Source organism: Pan paniscus, chromosome 5 (genome assembly GCF_029289425.2).
Source record: "Pan paniscus chromosome 5, NHGRI_mPanPan1-v2.0_pri, whole genome shotgun sequence".
NCBI classification, from domain to species: domain Eukaryota; kingdom Metazoa; phylum Chordata; class Mammalia; order Primates; family Hominidae; genus Pan; species Pan paniscus.
The window spans coordinates 81,685,894-81,702,392 of NC_073254.2; the positions used below are offsets into that span (position 1 = coordinate 81,685,894).

At 35.4% G+C, this 16,499-nt stretch overlaps 1 protein-coding gene across 1 annotated transcript in view; it reads left to right on the top strand.

Moving 5' to 3' along the window:
* LOC117980609 (protein eyes shut homolog) overlaps window positions 1–16,499 on the top strand; it is a 304,210-nt gene that overhangs the window by 250,387 nt on the left and 37,324 nt on the right. The window contains exon 7 of the mRNA XM_063605330.1: window positions 3,447–3,561. Coding sequence (XP_063461400.1) covers window positions 3,447–3,561 — 115 coding nt within the window. The remainder of the gene's footprint in view (window positions 1–3,446; window positions 3,562–16,499) is intronic.

Sequence of the window (16,499 nt, forward strand, 5' to 3'; positions counted from 1 at the left end):
TACAAGGAACTTTCCATCAGAATCCCCATGTCTGCATGATGAAACCAAAGAGACAAATGTGAACTACAATGCTTTAAGACAAAAATTACAACTTAAACATTATAAAAATTACAAATATAACTGTTCATTTCCTGGAAAAAAATGTATCAAAAGTTGATTCCAAGTTTTCAAACAAGTGATGAGAGTATTTCAAGTTACCACAGGCAGAGAAAACTATCTGAAGTTAGTTTATAACTATCTCCTTTCCATTTGCTAGAATAGTATAGAGTTTGAAAAAGCTATTTCAGCAGCTAGAAAACTTTAAGCAAAAGTATACTTCCAATTTGAAGTTAACTCTTTAAAAAATATTTTTTCTAATTTTTTGCTTTATGAAATTATTATTTTAATACAGTAATAATTTTTACTAACTGTTAGTAAAATATTGAACATTTTATTTTTAATTGTATTAAATTTATGGGCTTTTCTTAATATTTTGAAAAAATACATTTTGAAACCTATTTAAAATGTAGTAAATATTGTTTCACTGATTTTTACCTTAATTGATAAATTAACTTTAAAAATAAATAGCAGTTATAAATACTAGTAGTTCTGTATTACATAAAACATTTACCAAAATGCTGGTGATGGAATTTTGTTCTGATATTGCTGTCCCTACTCTATTAATGCTGTGTTCCCAACAGTGCCTGACACTTCTCCTTAAAATCAGTAGTGTGCATTCCATAGGTCACTGGACAAGTTTGGAATGTTATGTCCAAGAAATAGAGTAAAGCTAATTAACTAATGAATATTGGCTTTATTGGCAAAAGGAAACCTAATAGTAGAAAGATATTTAAATCAGTGGTAAGAAATCATTTTAGGAAGGAAAAAGTAAAAGAGGATAAGAGTATTGTTTTTGTCTCCTCTTTTCCACTATTATATTTTATTTTCATTATTTTTTTCCTTCCCTTTCATGTATCTTCACAGATCCTCGCTGCTTTCCTATGTATCATTTCCCATTTTACCACTAAAATGACACCTTAAATATTTCCATCACAATCATGAGGTTACCCTTACCCTAAAGTCTCAAAATAGTTTTATATAAAAACAAACTATAAATTGGATGTTTTAGAAACATGGTGATCTGAAAGGTCTTTCCTTTCTCTCCCCCTGTATTTAAAACAATTGGCCTCTGACTAAAATGGCTGCTGGACACCTAGAGTAGCTCAAATTAGTTAGCAATAAGTCTCTCTGAGCATTTCAACAGAAGTTAATGCACTTTTGTAAACACATTTATTAAAAAGGTCCATGTTGTTTCAGAGTTTGCTTTTGTTTACTTTGCTTTTGTTTTCTCTGTTTTACATTCTTAAATGTCAAGGCTACTATTGAAACTTCTTTTTCCTTGACAGCAGGCTGAGTTGATAGGATGACATTTTTCTTATGAGTAAGACTTGGAAGTGCCTCTTAGATTTCAAGCCATCACTGGGAGTGGGGGATTGGAGATGATTGCCTGAAACTCAGTAGGAAAGTTTTCCCTTTTTGAAAAAAAAAAAAAAAAAAAAAAACTTTTAAGTTCAGGGATACAAGTGCAGGTTTCTTACATAGGTAAACTTGGGTCATGGGGATTTGTTGTACAGATTATTTTATCATCCAGGTATTAAGCCTAGTACACATTAGTCCTCCGCCTTTGGGTCAAACCTCTCTGAGCCACACATTGCAGATAGTATTTGGGGGGTCTCTTACCTAGTGTGTACTGAGAGTAGAAAATCTTTGGCCTTTTTTTTTTTTTGGATCAATAAAACTTGCTCTGTTTAGAAACACTTTCTCAGAGTTGCTGCTGCCCAGTGTTCATCCAACACCATTTGGATCTGATTCTTCTTAGTGGCTAAATATTGGTTCTTCAATTCATAGACCTGATCCTGTTCTTTGGAAACTGCAACACAAAGTAAGCCCAAATGTCACATGTGTCTTTAACTGCTCTTGGTCAATTCAGTCCATTCCAACTCAAAAGGAAAATTGAAACTCATCAACTTTTAGGATGTGCTAAAGCTCTTCTCTTCTTCTCTATGCTATTACATGCTCATCCTCAATAGGAAGCGATGCTACCTCTCATTAAGTTGGTATTTGGAGTGATTTCTGGATATCTAGCCAGCCCCTCAGAATGAGAGACGTAAAGTAAATATATCTTACTATCTGTGGAGTGGTAGAGTAAAATACATAAAGGTCTTCATCTATGGAATAGCAGAGTATAATAATGCACTTAAAGTTAGGACAAACTTAATTTTATTAACCACTCTAAAATTTGTAAGTAATATGGCCAAAGCAACTAATGTAATTTCTATGGGTATGTTTCCTCATTTATAAAAGTGATAAATAATAATATATTTCACAACTTACAAGAATTGAATGAGAACTTAAGAAAATTGTGTAAAGGTAATTAGCCTAGTGGCTGGCATATGATGGGTGCTGAAAAAAAGTGGATGATTATTTCTGATATGAATGGAGAAATAATTTAATTCTGTAAGATGAAAATGCAAAGCTGTATGCCTCAAACTATAGGAAAGGTAAATTACTACAGCATTTTATTGATGCTATTTCAGTGAAATTGTGCCAACATGGCCTTTGATCCCTTTTATGAAATTATTTTGTGTTCTTATAACAGATTTAAAATAATAAATGCATAGTTAAATTCACTTCATTAATAAATCAGCTTCTACCAACTTAAAGTCATGAGAAGTCATATTTTTGGTCTTAAAATATTTGGTGTTTACATTAGAAAAAACATTCTTTCATTTGGGGTCCCATTTATTTTATAATAGAAGGTTTACTAAATATGATTTAAGGCACAGGACTGTTTCCTACAAATTAATTAGAAGTGAGGGCAGTAGAAGCCAGAACACCAGTGTGTGTTCTTTAGCAACTTATAGATTGCAGTTAATGAAATACAGTAGACTGGAATATAGATTGTTTGAAAAACAATTTTAAAAATGACAACTAACAAACAGAAGTCCTATAAGTAGCCCAACTATAACTAGACCATTATCATCCACTGGCAGTCTATCCTGTCTCAAATTCATGTAGTCATCATTAACTCCTGCTAGCACATCATCAGTATATACTGGCTCTACTAAACATTAAAAAATCACATTTGTCATGTTTTTTCTTCATATTCCACTAGTTTTCCAAAACATATACTGTATTGTTAAGTATCAGTTTAGGCCAAAGTTTATTTTATTCTTAAATTCCCAAAAGAGATCATTAAGAGCATACATTGAAAATTTAGTTTACTGTAATTCTTTCCAAATACATAAATAGGAGCTTTTTGGCTAAGATCACAGGTATGTATAAAAAAATGATTAATAGTACCATATAATTTAAACAAAGCCTTATTCCTTTTGGAATAATGTTAATAGGCTTTTCTGAAAACATTTAAATTATAATTTTTCTAATTTACACTGATGTATTTACAGCTGTATATCAGGATTTACTGAAAAAAACTGTGAGAAAGCAATTGACCACTGTAGACTGCTGAGCATCAACTGTCTGAATGAAGAATGTTGTTTCAATATAATTGGAAGATTCAAAGTAAGTAATTTAATACATGGCAACATAATTTAGCCCTTCAAAATACAATAGACTCAGTTAGTCTATATTTCAAATGCTCTTATTAATCTTAGCCAGAGAAATATATCCTTATATCTATATTTAAATGTGAGTTATGTAAAGCTTAGCAAGAGGGGTTTTAATTTATAAGAATTATGTTGGGAGGGAATTAATAAATGTTCTAGGAGGTGTTTTTATTATAAAGTAAGTATAAAGCTAATTGAGGCCTGGTGATATACTTCTTAGTATATAAAACCCCAGTTACTAATACTTTAAGCTCTTTAACTAGATGAGAAATAAAATCAGTCTAGTGGTTGATTGTTAGGGTCCATAAAATATGCTTTTTTAGTGAATAGTTTTGGAAATTACTTTACAAATACAATATATCTGTACTACACATGGTAAGGGATATTCCACAACCTAGCAATGTTACTTGTAGGTGTGTGTATTAGAGAAATTATCAGGTATTTACTGAGAGACCTACACAGGAATTTTCACTTCAAATCTGAAACTAAACCTGGTAAATAAGAGAACGGACAATTTCATCATGCTGTAGTCTTACAATGGAGTTATAAAAACTAGTTAAAATGAATAGACAATAGCTATATGTATTAATGCTTACAAATATCAAAATATTGAATTTTAAAATTTTATAAACTTGAGGATTACACACACCAGCTTTATTTGAAAGGCAAACTATAGGGAGGTAGATGGGAGAATGAAATCAGGGAGAGTACAAAGGGAACTTCCAATGTTTCCGCAAAGCTTTTTTTTTTCAAAAAATAATTTTTTTGAGAAATAAGGCAAGAAAAATAAATACAACATGAAGATAGAATAAATAAAATGGTATGGTTTTGATAAGCATTCCTCATTACTATTCATTGGAACGCTATAAAAATTAAAAAGTAGAACTAACAAGTTAAATATGGCAAAATCCCAGGATTCATTATAACTTTTTAGAAACCAATAGTGCTTCTGTAATATGGCAACAACTAATTAAGACATGACACTAAAAATTAATACTATAAAAGTGAAATAAAGTATGATTATAATTGTATCAAAACACTTCAGAAAACATTTAACAAAATGTGGCTAATATCTCTATGCTGAAAACTAAAAAAAAGATTAGAGGGAAATGGAATATGCCCTATAAATAAAGTTATAAAATATTTATGAATTAGAAAAATTAGTATTTTATGATGTCCTTTCTTCTTACTGATATTAACAAATGTTTTGTAGAAATGGGTAAGCTGATTATAAAACTGATATGAAACATCAAAGGACTTCAAATAGCTAAGCAATCAAAAATAACAGCAAATCTGAAGGATTTTACCAACCTGATTTCAGGAGTTACTTTCAAGCTAGAGTATCAAGGCAATGTGGTACTAGCATGTGATGCTTAATACTGAGGGTCAACTTGATTGGATTCAAGGATGTCAAGTATTGACCCTGGGTGTGTCTGTGAGGGTGTTGTCAAAGGAGATTAACATTTGAGTTGGTGGGCTGGGGAAGGGAGACCCAACCTTAGTCTAGGTGGGCACCATCTAATCATCTGCCATCACAGCCAAAATGTAAAGCAGGCAGAAAAACATAAATAGGCTAGACAGGCTTAGCCTCCCAGCCTACATCTTTCTTCTGTGCTGGATACTTCCTGCTGTCGAACATTGGACTCCAAGTTCTTTGCTTTGGGACTCAGACTGGCTTCCTTGCTCCTCAGCTTGCAGACAGCCTACTGTGGGACCCTGTGATAGTATGAGTTAATACTCCTTAATAAACTCCCCTTTTCGTATAAATCTATCCTATTAGTTCTGTCCCTCTAGAGAACCCTGACTAATACATAGCATAAGGATGAACTAGAAGATCACACACACACACACACACACACACACACACACACACACACAGAGGAAAGGAGACTTCAAAGATAGATCCACAGGGAAATTTCTGTTGAATTCTCTCAAAAACACCAAGGTAATTTAACTAACAAAGGAACATCTTATCAAAACACACGTGGAAAAAAAGTGAGTCCATATCCCCTACGTCAAACCACACAATAATTAATTTGACATGAAGCATAAACCTGAGAGTTAAAGAGAAATTTATAAAACTTCTTGAGAATAAAATGGAGCAAAAAAAAAAAAAAAAAAAACACCAAAGGATGAGGTTCTTCATGACCATGTATTAGACTAAACTTTGTTAGATAGGGCACAAATTAATTGGTTTATTGAACTTAATTAAATTTAAAAACTTCTGTGCATCAAAATAATTTTTAAAAAGACAACAATAACCAGTGATTACCCACCTAAATTTACATTAGAAATAAACATAATCATAATAGAGGTATGTACTGTTCACATGAGATAATATGAAATAAAATGTCTTTATTGAAACAAAATGATGGAAAAAATTGAGAGAAATACTAACCAGAAACCAGTTGATGCCTACCTTACTTTTATGTAAAACAGACCTTAAAACTTAAAATCAGAAATCATAAAATTCTGATTTTTAAAATTCTTAAAATTAAGAAATTAATAAATCCTCTTTCACGGTGGGGTGTATTTGTTTCTTCATGAAAAACTATGTGTGAGTTATATTGTTAATTTTTAAAGGGAAAGAACAAATAAAATTAGAAAATATATTGTATAGATAATCTTTAGATATAAATGAAAATAAAGGTAAATACACATTTTAAATGTTCAAACTGTCTCAAATTTTTAAATTTAATTTTATTTTGCTTTAAGTTCTGGGATAGATGTACTGAATGTAAACGTTCGTTACATTGGTATACATGTGGTATGGTGGTTTGCTGCACCTATCAACCCGTCATATAGGTTTTAAGCCCCACATGCATTAGGTATTTGTCCTAATACACTCCCTCTCCTTCCCGCCACTCTGCCTAACAGGCCTTGGTGTGTGATATTTCCCTCCCTATCTCCATGTGTTCACACTGTTCAGCTCCCACTTATGAGTGAGAACATGTGGTGTTTGCTTTTCTGTTCCTATGTTGCTTTGCTGAGAATGATGGTTTCCAGCTTCATCCACATCTCTGCAAAGGACATGACTCATTCTTTTTTATACTGCATAATATTCCATGGTGTATATGTGCCACAGTTTCTTTATCCAGCCTATCATTGATGGGCATTTGGGTTGGTCCCAAGTCTTTGCTGTTGTAAATAGTGCTGCAATAAACATACGTGTGCATGCGTCTTTATAGTAGAATGATTTACAATCATTTGGGTATATACTCAGTAATGGGATTGCTGGGTCAAATGGTATTTCTAGTTCTATATCCTTGAGGAATCACCACACTGTCTTCCACAATGGTTGAACTAATTTACACTCCCACCAAAAGTGTAAATGCGTTCCTATTTCTCCGCATCCTCAACGGCATCTATTATTTCCACGTTTTAATGATCATCATTCTAACTGGCATGAGATGGTATCTCGTTGTGGTTTGGATTTGCATTTCTCTAATGACCAGTGATGATGAGCTTTTTTTAATATGTTTGCTGGCTGCATAAATGACTTCTTTTGATGGGTGTCTGTTGATAAACTTTGCCCATTTTTTGATGAGGTTGTTTTTTTCTTGTAAATTTGTTTAACTTCCTTGTAGATTCTAGATATTAGCCCTTTGTCAGATGGATAGTTTGCAAAATTTTTCTCCCATTCTGTAGGTTGCCTGTTCACTCTGAGGACAGTTTCTTTTGCTGAGCAGAAGCTCTTCATTTTGATTAGATCCCATTTGTCAATTTTGGCTTCTGTTGCAATTGCTTTTGGTGTTTTAGTCATGAAGTACTTGCCCATGCCTATGTCCTGAATGGTATTGCCTAGGTTTTCTTCTAGGGTTTTTATGGTTTTAAATTTTACATTTAAGTCTTTAATCCACCTTTAGTTAATTTTTGTATAAGGTGTAAGGAAGAGGTCCAGTTTCAGTTTTCCGCATATGGCTAGCCAGTTTTCCCAAAACCATTTATTAAATAGGGAATTCTTTCCCCATTGCTTGTTTTTGTCATGTTTGTCAAAGCTCAGATGCTTGTAGATGTGTGGTGTTACTTCTGAAACCTTTGTTGTGTTCCATTGGTCTATATATATATTTTGGTACCAGTACCATGCTGTTTTGGTTACTGTGTAGCCTTGAAGTATAGTTTGAAGTTAGGTAGCATGATGCCTCCAGCTTTGTTCTTTTTGCTTAGGACTGTCTTGGAAATATGGCCTTTTTTTCGTGGCATATGAAATTTAAAGTATTTTTTTCTAGTTCTGTGAAGAAAGTCGATGGAAGATTGATGGGAATAGCATTGAATCTATAAATTTCTTCGGGCAGTATGGCCATTTTCACAATATTGATTCTTCCTGTCCATGAGCATGGAATGATTTTTTCCATTTGTTTGTGTCATCTCTTATTTCCTTGAGCAGTGGTTTGTAGTTCTCCTTGAAGAGGTCCTTCACATCTCTTGTAAGTTGTATTCCTAGGTATTTTATTCTCTTTGTAGCAATTCTCAATGGGAGTTCACTCATAATTTGCCTCTCTGCTTGTCTGTTAGTGGTGTATAGTAATGCTTGTGATTTTTGCACATTGATATTGTATCCTGAGACTTTGCTGAAGTTGCATATCAGCTTAAGGAGTTGTTGGGCTGAGACGATGGGGTTTTCTAAATATACAATCATGTATTCTGCAAACAGACACAATTTGACTTTCTCTCTTCCTATTTGAATACCCTTTATTTCTTTCTCTTGCTTGATTGCTCTAGCCAGAACTTCCAACATTATGTTGAACAGGAGTGGTGAGAGAGGGCATCCTTGTCTTGTGTCGGTTTTCAAAGGGAATGCTTTCAGCTTTTGCCCATTCAGTATGATATTGGCTATGGGTTCGTCATAAATAGCCCTTATTATTTTGATATATGTTCCACCAACACCTAGTTTATTGAGAGTTTTTAGCATGAAGCGGTGTTGAATTTTGTCGAAGGCCTTTTCTGCATCTATTGAGATAATCATGTGGTTTTTGTCATTGGTTCTGTTTATGTGATGGATTATGTTTATTGATTTGCATATGTTGAACTATCTTTGCATCCCAGGGATAAAGCCAAATTGGTCGTGGTGGATAAGCTTTTTGATGTACTGCTGGATTCCATTTGCCAGTATTTTATTGAGGATTTTCACATCGAAGTTCATCAGTGATATTGGCCTGAAATTTTATTTTCTCATTGTGTCTCTTCCAGGTTTTGGAATCAGGATGATGCTGGACTCATAAAATGTGTTAGGGAGGAGTCCCTCTCTTTTTTTTCTGTTTTATTTTATTTATTTATTTTTTTCTTGTTTATCTTTTTTATTATTGTACATTAAGTTCTGGGGTACATGTGCAGAATGTGCAGGTTTGTTACATAGGTATACATGTGACATGGTGTTTTGCTGCACCCATCAAACTGTCATCTACATTATATATTTCTCCTAATGTTATCCCTCCACTAGTCCGCCACCCCCTGACAGGCCCCGGTGTGTGATGTTCCCCTCCCTGTCTCCATGTGTTCTCATTGTTCATCTCCCACTTATGAGTGAGAACATGTGGTGTTCGGTATTATGTTCCTGTGTTAGTTTGCTGAGAATGATGGTTTCCATCTTCATCCATGTCCCTGCAAAGAACATTAACTCATCCTTTTTTATGAATGCATAGTATTCCATGGTGTATATTTGCCACATTTTCTTTATCCAGTCTATCATTGATGGGCATTTGGGTTGGTTCCAAGTCTTTGCTATTGTGAACAGTGCCACAATAAACTTTTGTGTGCATGTGTCTTTATAGTAGAATGAATTATAATCCTTTGGATATATACCCAGTAATGGGATTGCTGGGTCAAATGGTATTTCTAATTCCAGATCCTTGAGGAATTGCCACACTGTCTTCTACAATGATTGAACTAATTTACACTCCCACCAACAGTGTAAAAGCGTTCCTATTTCTCCACATCCTCTCCAGCATCTGTTGATTCCTGACATTTAATGATCGTCATTATAACTGCCATGAGATGGTATCTCATTGTGGTTTTGATTTGCATTTCTCTAATGACCAGTGATGATGAGCTTTTTTTCATATGTTTGTTGACTGCATAAATGTCTTCTTTTGGAGAAGTGCCTGTTCATATCCTTCACCCACTTTTTGATGAGGTTGATTGTTTTTGTCTTGTAAATTTGTTTAAGTTCTTTGTAGATTCTGGATATTAGCCCTTTGTCAGATGGATAGATTGCAGAATTTTTCTCCCATTCTGCAGGTTGCCTGTTCACTCTGATGATAGTTTCCTTTGCTGTGCAGAAGCTCTTTAGTTTAATTAGATTGCATTTGTCTATCTATTGTTTAGAATAGTTTCAGAAGGAATGGTCCCAGCTCCTCTTTGTACCTCTGATAGAATTCAGCTGTGAATTCATCTGGTCCTTGGCTTTTTTTGGTTGGTAGGGTATTAATTAATGCCTCAATTTCAGAACTTTTTATTGGTCTATTCACGATTTGACTTCTTCGTGGTTTAGTTACGGATTTTCTTCCTCCTGGGAGGATGTATGTGTCCAGGAATTTATCCATTTCTTCTAGATTTTCTAGTTTTTGTTTTGTTTTGTTTTGTTTTGTTTTTGCATAGAGGTGTTTATAGTATTCTCTGTTGGTAGTTTTTATTTCTGTGGGATCGGTGTTGATATCCCCTTTATCATTTTTTATTGTGTCTATTTGATTTCTCTCTCTTTTCTCCTTTTTTAGTCTGGCTAGTGGTCTATCTATTTTTTTAATCTTTTCAAAAGAACAGCTCCTTGATTCAATGATTTTTTGAAGGGTTTTTCGTGCCTCTATCTCCTTCGGTTCTGCTCTGATCTTAGTTATTTCTTGTCTTCTGCTAGCTTTTGAATTTGTTTGCTCTTGCTTCTCTATTTCTTTTAATTGTGATGTTAGGGTGTCAATTTTAGATCTTTCCTGCTTTCTGATGTGGGCATTTGGTGCTATAACTTTCCCTGTAAATACTGCTTTAGCTCTGTCCCAGAGATTCTGGTACGTTGTCTGTTTTCATTGGTTTCAAAGAACTTTGTTATTTCTGCCTTATTTTTGTTACTTACCCAAGAGTCATTGAGGAGCAAGTTGTTCAGTTTCCACAAAATTGTGTGGTTTTGAGTAACTTTCTTAATCCTGAGTTCTAATTTGATTAAACTGTGGTCTAAGAGGCTGTTTTTTTACATTTGCATCCATTCTTTTGCATTTGTTGAGGAGTGTTTTACTTCCAATTATGTGGTTGATTTTAGAGTAAGTGCTATGTGATGCTGATAAAAATGTATATTCTGTTGATTTGATGTGGACAGTTCTGTAGATATCTATTAGGGCTGCTTGGTCCAGAGGTGAGTTCAAGTCCTGAATATCCTCGTTAATTTTCTGTCTCATTGATCTGTCGAATATTGACAGTGGAGTGTTAAAAAGTCTCCCACTATTACTGTGAGGGAGTCTACGTCTCTTTGTAGGCCTCTAAGAATTTATTTTTATGAATCTGGGCACTTTTGTATTGAGTGCATATATATTTAGGATAATTAGCTCTTCTTGTTGCATTGATCCCTTTACCATTATGTAATGCCCTTCTTTGTCTTTTTTGACATTTCTTGGTTTAACGTCTGTTTTATCAGAGACTAGGACTGCAACCCCTGCTTTTTTTGCTTTCCATTTGTTGGTAAATAGTCCTCCATCCCTTTATTTTGAGCCTATACGTGTCTTTGCGTATGAGATGGGTCTTCTGAATACAGCACACCAGTGGGTCTTGACTCTATCCAACTTGCCATTCTGTGTCTTTGAATTGGGGCATTTAGCCCATTTACATTTAATGTTAATATTGGTATGTGTGAATTTGATCCTGTCATTATGATGCTAGCTGGTCATTTTGCACATTAGTTGATGCAGTTTCTTCTTAGTTTCATTGTTCTTTATATTTTGGTATGTTTTTGCAGTGGCTGGTATCAGTTTTTCCTTTCTATATTTAGTACTTCCTTCAGGAGTCCTTGTAAGGCAAGCCTGGTGGTCACAAAATCCTTCAACGTTTGCTTGTCTGTAAAGGATTTTATTTCTCCTTCACTTATGAAACTTAGTTTGGCTGGATATGAAATTCTGGTTTGCAAAATCTTTTCTTTAAGAATGTTGACTATTGGGCACCACTCTTTTCTGGCTTGTAGGGTTTGTGCAGAGAGACCCACTGTTAATCTGATGGGCTACCCTTTGTAGGTAACCTGAACTTTCTCTCTGGCTGCCCTTAACATTTTTTCCTTTGTTTCAACCTTGGAGAATCTGAGAATTGTTTGTCTTGGGGTTGTTCTTCTCAAGGAGTATCTTAGTGGCATTCTCTGTATTTCTGGATTTGAATGCTGGCCTGTCTTGCTAGGTTGGGGAAGTTCTCCTGGATAATATTCTGAAGTGTTTTCCAACTTGCTTCCATTCTCCCCATGACTTTAAGGGACCCCAGTCAATCATATCTTTGGTCTTCCCATATGGTCCCATATTTCTTTGAGGCTTTGTTCGTTCTTTTTCATTCTTTTTGTTGTAATCTTGTCTTCATGCTTTATTTCATTAAGTTGATCTTCAATCTCTGATATCCTTTCTTCTGCTTGAGCAACTCAGCTATTGATACTTGTGTATGCTTCACAAAGTTCTCATGCTGTGTTTTTCAGCTCCATCCGGTCATTTATGTTCTTCTCTAAACTGGTTATTCTAGTTAGCAATTCCTGTAACCTTTTGTCAAGGTTCTTAGCTTCCTTGCGTTGCTTCCTTTAGCTCAGAGGAGTTTGTTATTACCCACTTTCTGAAGCCTACTTCTGTCAGTTCATCAAACTCATTCTCTGTCCAGTTTTGTGCCCTTGCTGGAGAGGAGTTGTGATCATTTGGAGGAGAAGAAGCATTCTGGTTTTTGGAATTTTCAGCATTTTTTTGCTGGTTTTTCCTCATCTCCATGGATTTATCTACCTTTGACCTTTGAGGCTGATGACCTTTTGATGGGGTTTCTGTGTGTGGGGGTCCTTTTTATTGACTTTGATGTTATTGCTTGCTGTTTGTTGGTTTTTCTTCTGATGGTCAGGCCCCTCTTCTGCAGGTCTGCTGCAGTTTGCTGGAGGTCCACTGCAGACCCTGTTTGCTTGGGTATCACCAGCAGAGGCTGAAGAACAGAAAAGATTGCTGCCTGTTCCCTCCTCTGGAAGCTTCGTCCCAGAGGGGCACCCACCAGATGCCAGCCAGAGCTCTCCCATACGAGGTGTCTGTCGACCTCTGTTGGGAGGTCTCTCACAGTCAGGAGGCACAGGGGTCAGGGAACCCACTTGAGGAGGCGGTCTATCCCTTAGCAGAGCTGGAGCGCTGTGCTGGGAGATCCACTGCTCTTTTCAGAGCTGACAGGCAGGAATGCTTAAGTCCACTGAAGCTGCGCCCACAGCCGCCCCTTCCCCCAGGTTCTCTGTCCTAGGGAGGTGGGAGTTTTATTTATAATCCCCTGACTGGGGCAGCTGCCTTTCTTTCGGAGATGCCCTACCCAGTGAAGAGGAATCTAGCAAGACAGTCTGGCTATAGCAGCTTTGCTGTGCTGTGATGCGTTCCGCCCAGTCTTTAGAAGGGTCACGGGAAAGTCTCCTACTCAAGCCTCAGTAAAGGCGGATACCCCATCCCCACCAAGTTTGATGATCCCAGGTCGACTTCAGACTGCTGTGATGGCAGTGAGAATTTCAAGCCAATGGTTCTTAGCTTGCTGGGCTTAAGGGAGTGGGACCCGCTGAGCCAGACCGCTTTGCTCCCTGGCTTCAGCCCGCTTTCCAGGGGAGTAAATGGTTCTCTCTCACTGGAGTTCCAGGTATCAGTGGGGTACGAAAAAAAAAAAAAAACTCCGCAGGTAGCTCAGTGTCTGCCCCAACAGCCTCCCAGTTTTGTGCTTGAAACCCAGGGCCCGGGGAATGTAGACACACGAGGGAATCTCCTGGTCTGCGGATTGCAAAAACCATGGGAAAAGTGTAGTATCTGGGCCAGATAGCCCAGTCCCTCATGGCACAAACCCTCATGGCTTCCCTTAGCTAGGGTAGGGAGGTCCCTGACCCCTTATGTAAACTCACACTTCCTAGGTGAGGCAATGCCCCACCCTGCTTCTGCTCACCCTTGGTGGGCCGCACTCACTGCCTAAGCAGTCTCAATGAGATGAACAGGGTACCTCAGTTGGAAATACAAAAATCAGAAATCACCTGCCTTCTGTGTTAGTCTTGCTGAGAGCTGCAGAGTGGAGCTGTTCCTATTCAGCCATCTTACTACAGTTGGTAATCCAAACTGTCAAAAAATTAATGAAATATTATTTAAGGCACTATGAAGATATCATTTGATATTTTCATATCACAGAACATAAAAGCATACGCAGTTTATATTTCTGTATCACAAAGGAAAATTGAGACAGTATGTTCACATGTATCCAGGGAAAATATGACTTGTAATAAGTCCACTGAATGGCAATTTAGCAGTATGTGCCTGAAATTTTTCAACCGGTAATAATTCAGTATCTAGAAATATCTAAAGTAAATTTTAAAGATTATATAAAACATGCATATAAAATGTTCATTATAATATTATTTATTGTAAAGGAAAATTAATCAAATTAAACAACAAGAATATTAAAAATTATAGTGTATCCATATAATAAAAGATGAATCCATTTGGCCTTGTTTTTGAAGGTTATTAATCACATTGAAAATGCTCAAGTTAAAATGTTTTGTGAAAAGCATCTGTATCATTCTATTATTTGGTTTTAGATATTTGTATGTATTTATCCACTTGTAAAAAAATAATTTTTATGTATTTTCTGAGGTGCTGAAAATGTTAGAAGTCATTCCAGGACTGCTCCCTCAGAAATTGATTTTACCTCCCAGAGTGGTATAGACACTAGAAAATATTATATATCAGGAGCAGAGGCTTTCCCAAGCAGCAGAAAGCATAAGGGAGGGGAGCCATTTAGATGGCAAAAGGTGATGTGGTATTTGATGTCATCCATCCCCATTCTCATTTAGCATTTAACATGAAATTTTCTTAGCATATTTGATTTGGTTTGATGGAAACATTAAAATTTCCAGAGCCTGTGACCTACCTGGCCCAGGGATAAATTGAAACAGACAGGGACACCGAAGCAAGGATGCAAAGAGAAACATGGGGAAGAATGGATTTGGAATTCACAGAGTGGCTCTGTTAGTATGAGGATTTAACTTAAGACCAAGTTTAATCAGAGTTTTGATGGCCAGTTGGGCCAGGATGAAATTTGTATTTGTGCAGATGTGTATTAAATAAGCTATAAGAAAATAAACCAACAAATTTAATAGTGGTTTACTCTTGTTAATGGGATTAGACTAAAATTAAAAAGAGAACAAAAATGTTTCTTTTTTAATATGCATTTAATGAAATTTTATGAAGAATAAAGCATTCTTCATAGTAACATTAAGATTAGGAAGCTGATATTAATAAAATAGGCTGGAAAATATGAGGAGATAAAAAAACCCTGTAGGTCAGAACCTTATTAATTCTAAGTCATGCTCTTCATTATGAGTTAAATTTCTCTATTTTCAATTCATTTTCTTTATAATTGAAGTGGCGTAAGGATGGCGAACTTCCTCATTGAAATTGTGATGAGGAATATCTAATCAAGCACATTCACAATGTCAACTGCATTCTCAATATTAATAATATAAATGGCCTCAATGATAAAACAATTGTTGCTTTACAATTGAGGGTGTTAGGTTTCTAATCACCATCACATATGTATAAACTATTGAAGAGATTAAGAGCTCATGGAAAAAAAAAATCCTATAGTTATTTTCATGTTTATATAAATAAATGGCATCCAATACATTTAAAAATGTTTGATATTATGCATATTATAATTGTAAAATACAGGTACTATGCAATTAAATACTATTTATTATGCCTTACCGCAATGATTCAGGCATTCTTTTCCTTAGAGTTTCAGTAATTTACTGACATATTTATTTTCATTTATTTTATTTTAATACATATAGTTAGAAATGCACTTTCTGGTTTGTGTCTATTCAAATATTGTATAACTTCCTAATGTTATGACTTAAAGTTATCGAGTGTTGTTTGTTATATCAAAGAAAATAGCATCGGAGCTTTATACAAAGCTCCTTTGATTCTCTTCTTTTGCAACTGGCTCAGAAGTGTATATATAAGAATTCAGTTTATGTTTTATCTTATTTTTTTTAAATCTCCTATAAGGCGTCATTAGAGAACAAAGAAAAAAACACAAAATTTAAAACTAATCTACTTTAACTTCACCATCTGCTTTATTTCTGTCTTCTATTTCTATCCTCCAGTTAAATCATTTTTGCTTTTTTTTTTTTACAATTATCCTCAACAAGAGTGACTTATGTAAACTCACGCTGGAAGAAGTAAAGCTCGAATTAGAATTCCATATGAGTACAATTTGCATTCGGGTAGGATTAAAAGTTTTAAATTTTAGTTGCAACAATTGAAAATCTAAAGAAAATCTCTCTCTGTCTCTGTCTTTCTCTCTCATTCTGTCTGTCCCTCTCTCCTTGTCCCCACTTACCCCATTACACACACACACACACACACACACACAGAGAGAGAGAGAGGAATTTGAAGGCTCACATAATTAAACTTTGCAGAGAGGAAAGCAGGTAAGCTTTTAACCAGAGGCTCAATATTATCATACTTCTCCTGGTTTGCTCTACAATAACATCGATATCATCCTGGAAGCTCCCATAAGAACTCAGGCATATTCCTGCTTGAGGCCTTTTTTGTGAGCATTTACACCCAAATTTTCACCCACATTTATTATTCATCAGTTTCTTCATTCTGTGTAGGTATTTTCTCAAATGTTACATCCTCGGTTTGTCCTTCTGTAGAAACCCAATCTAAA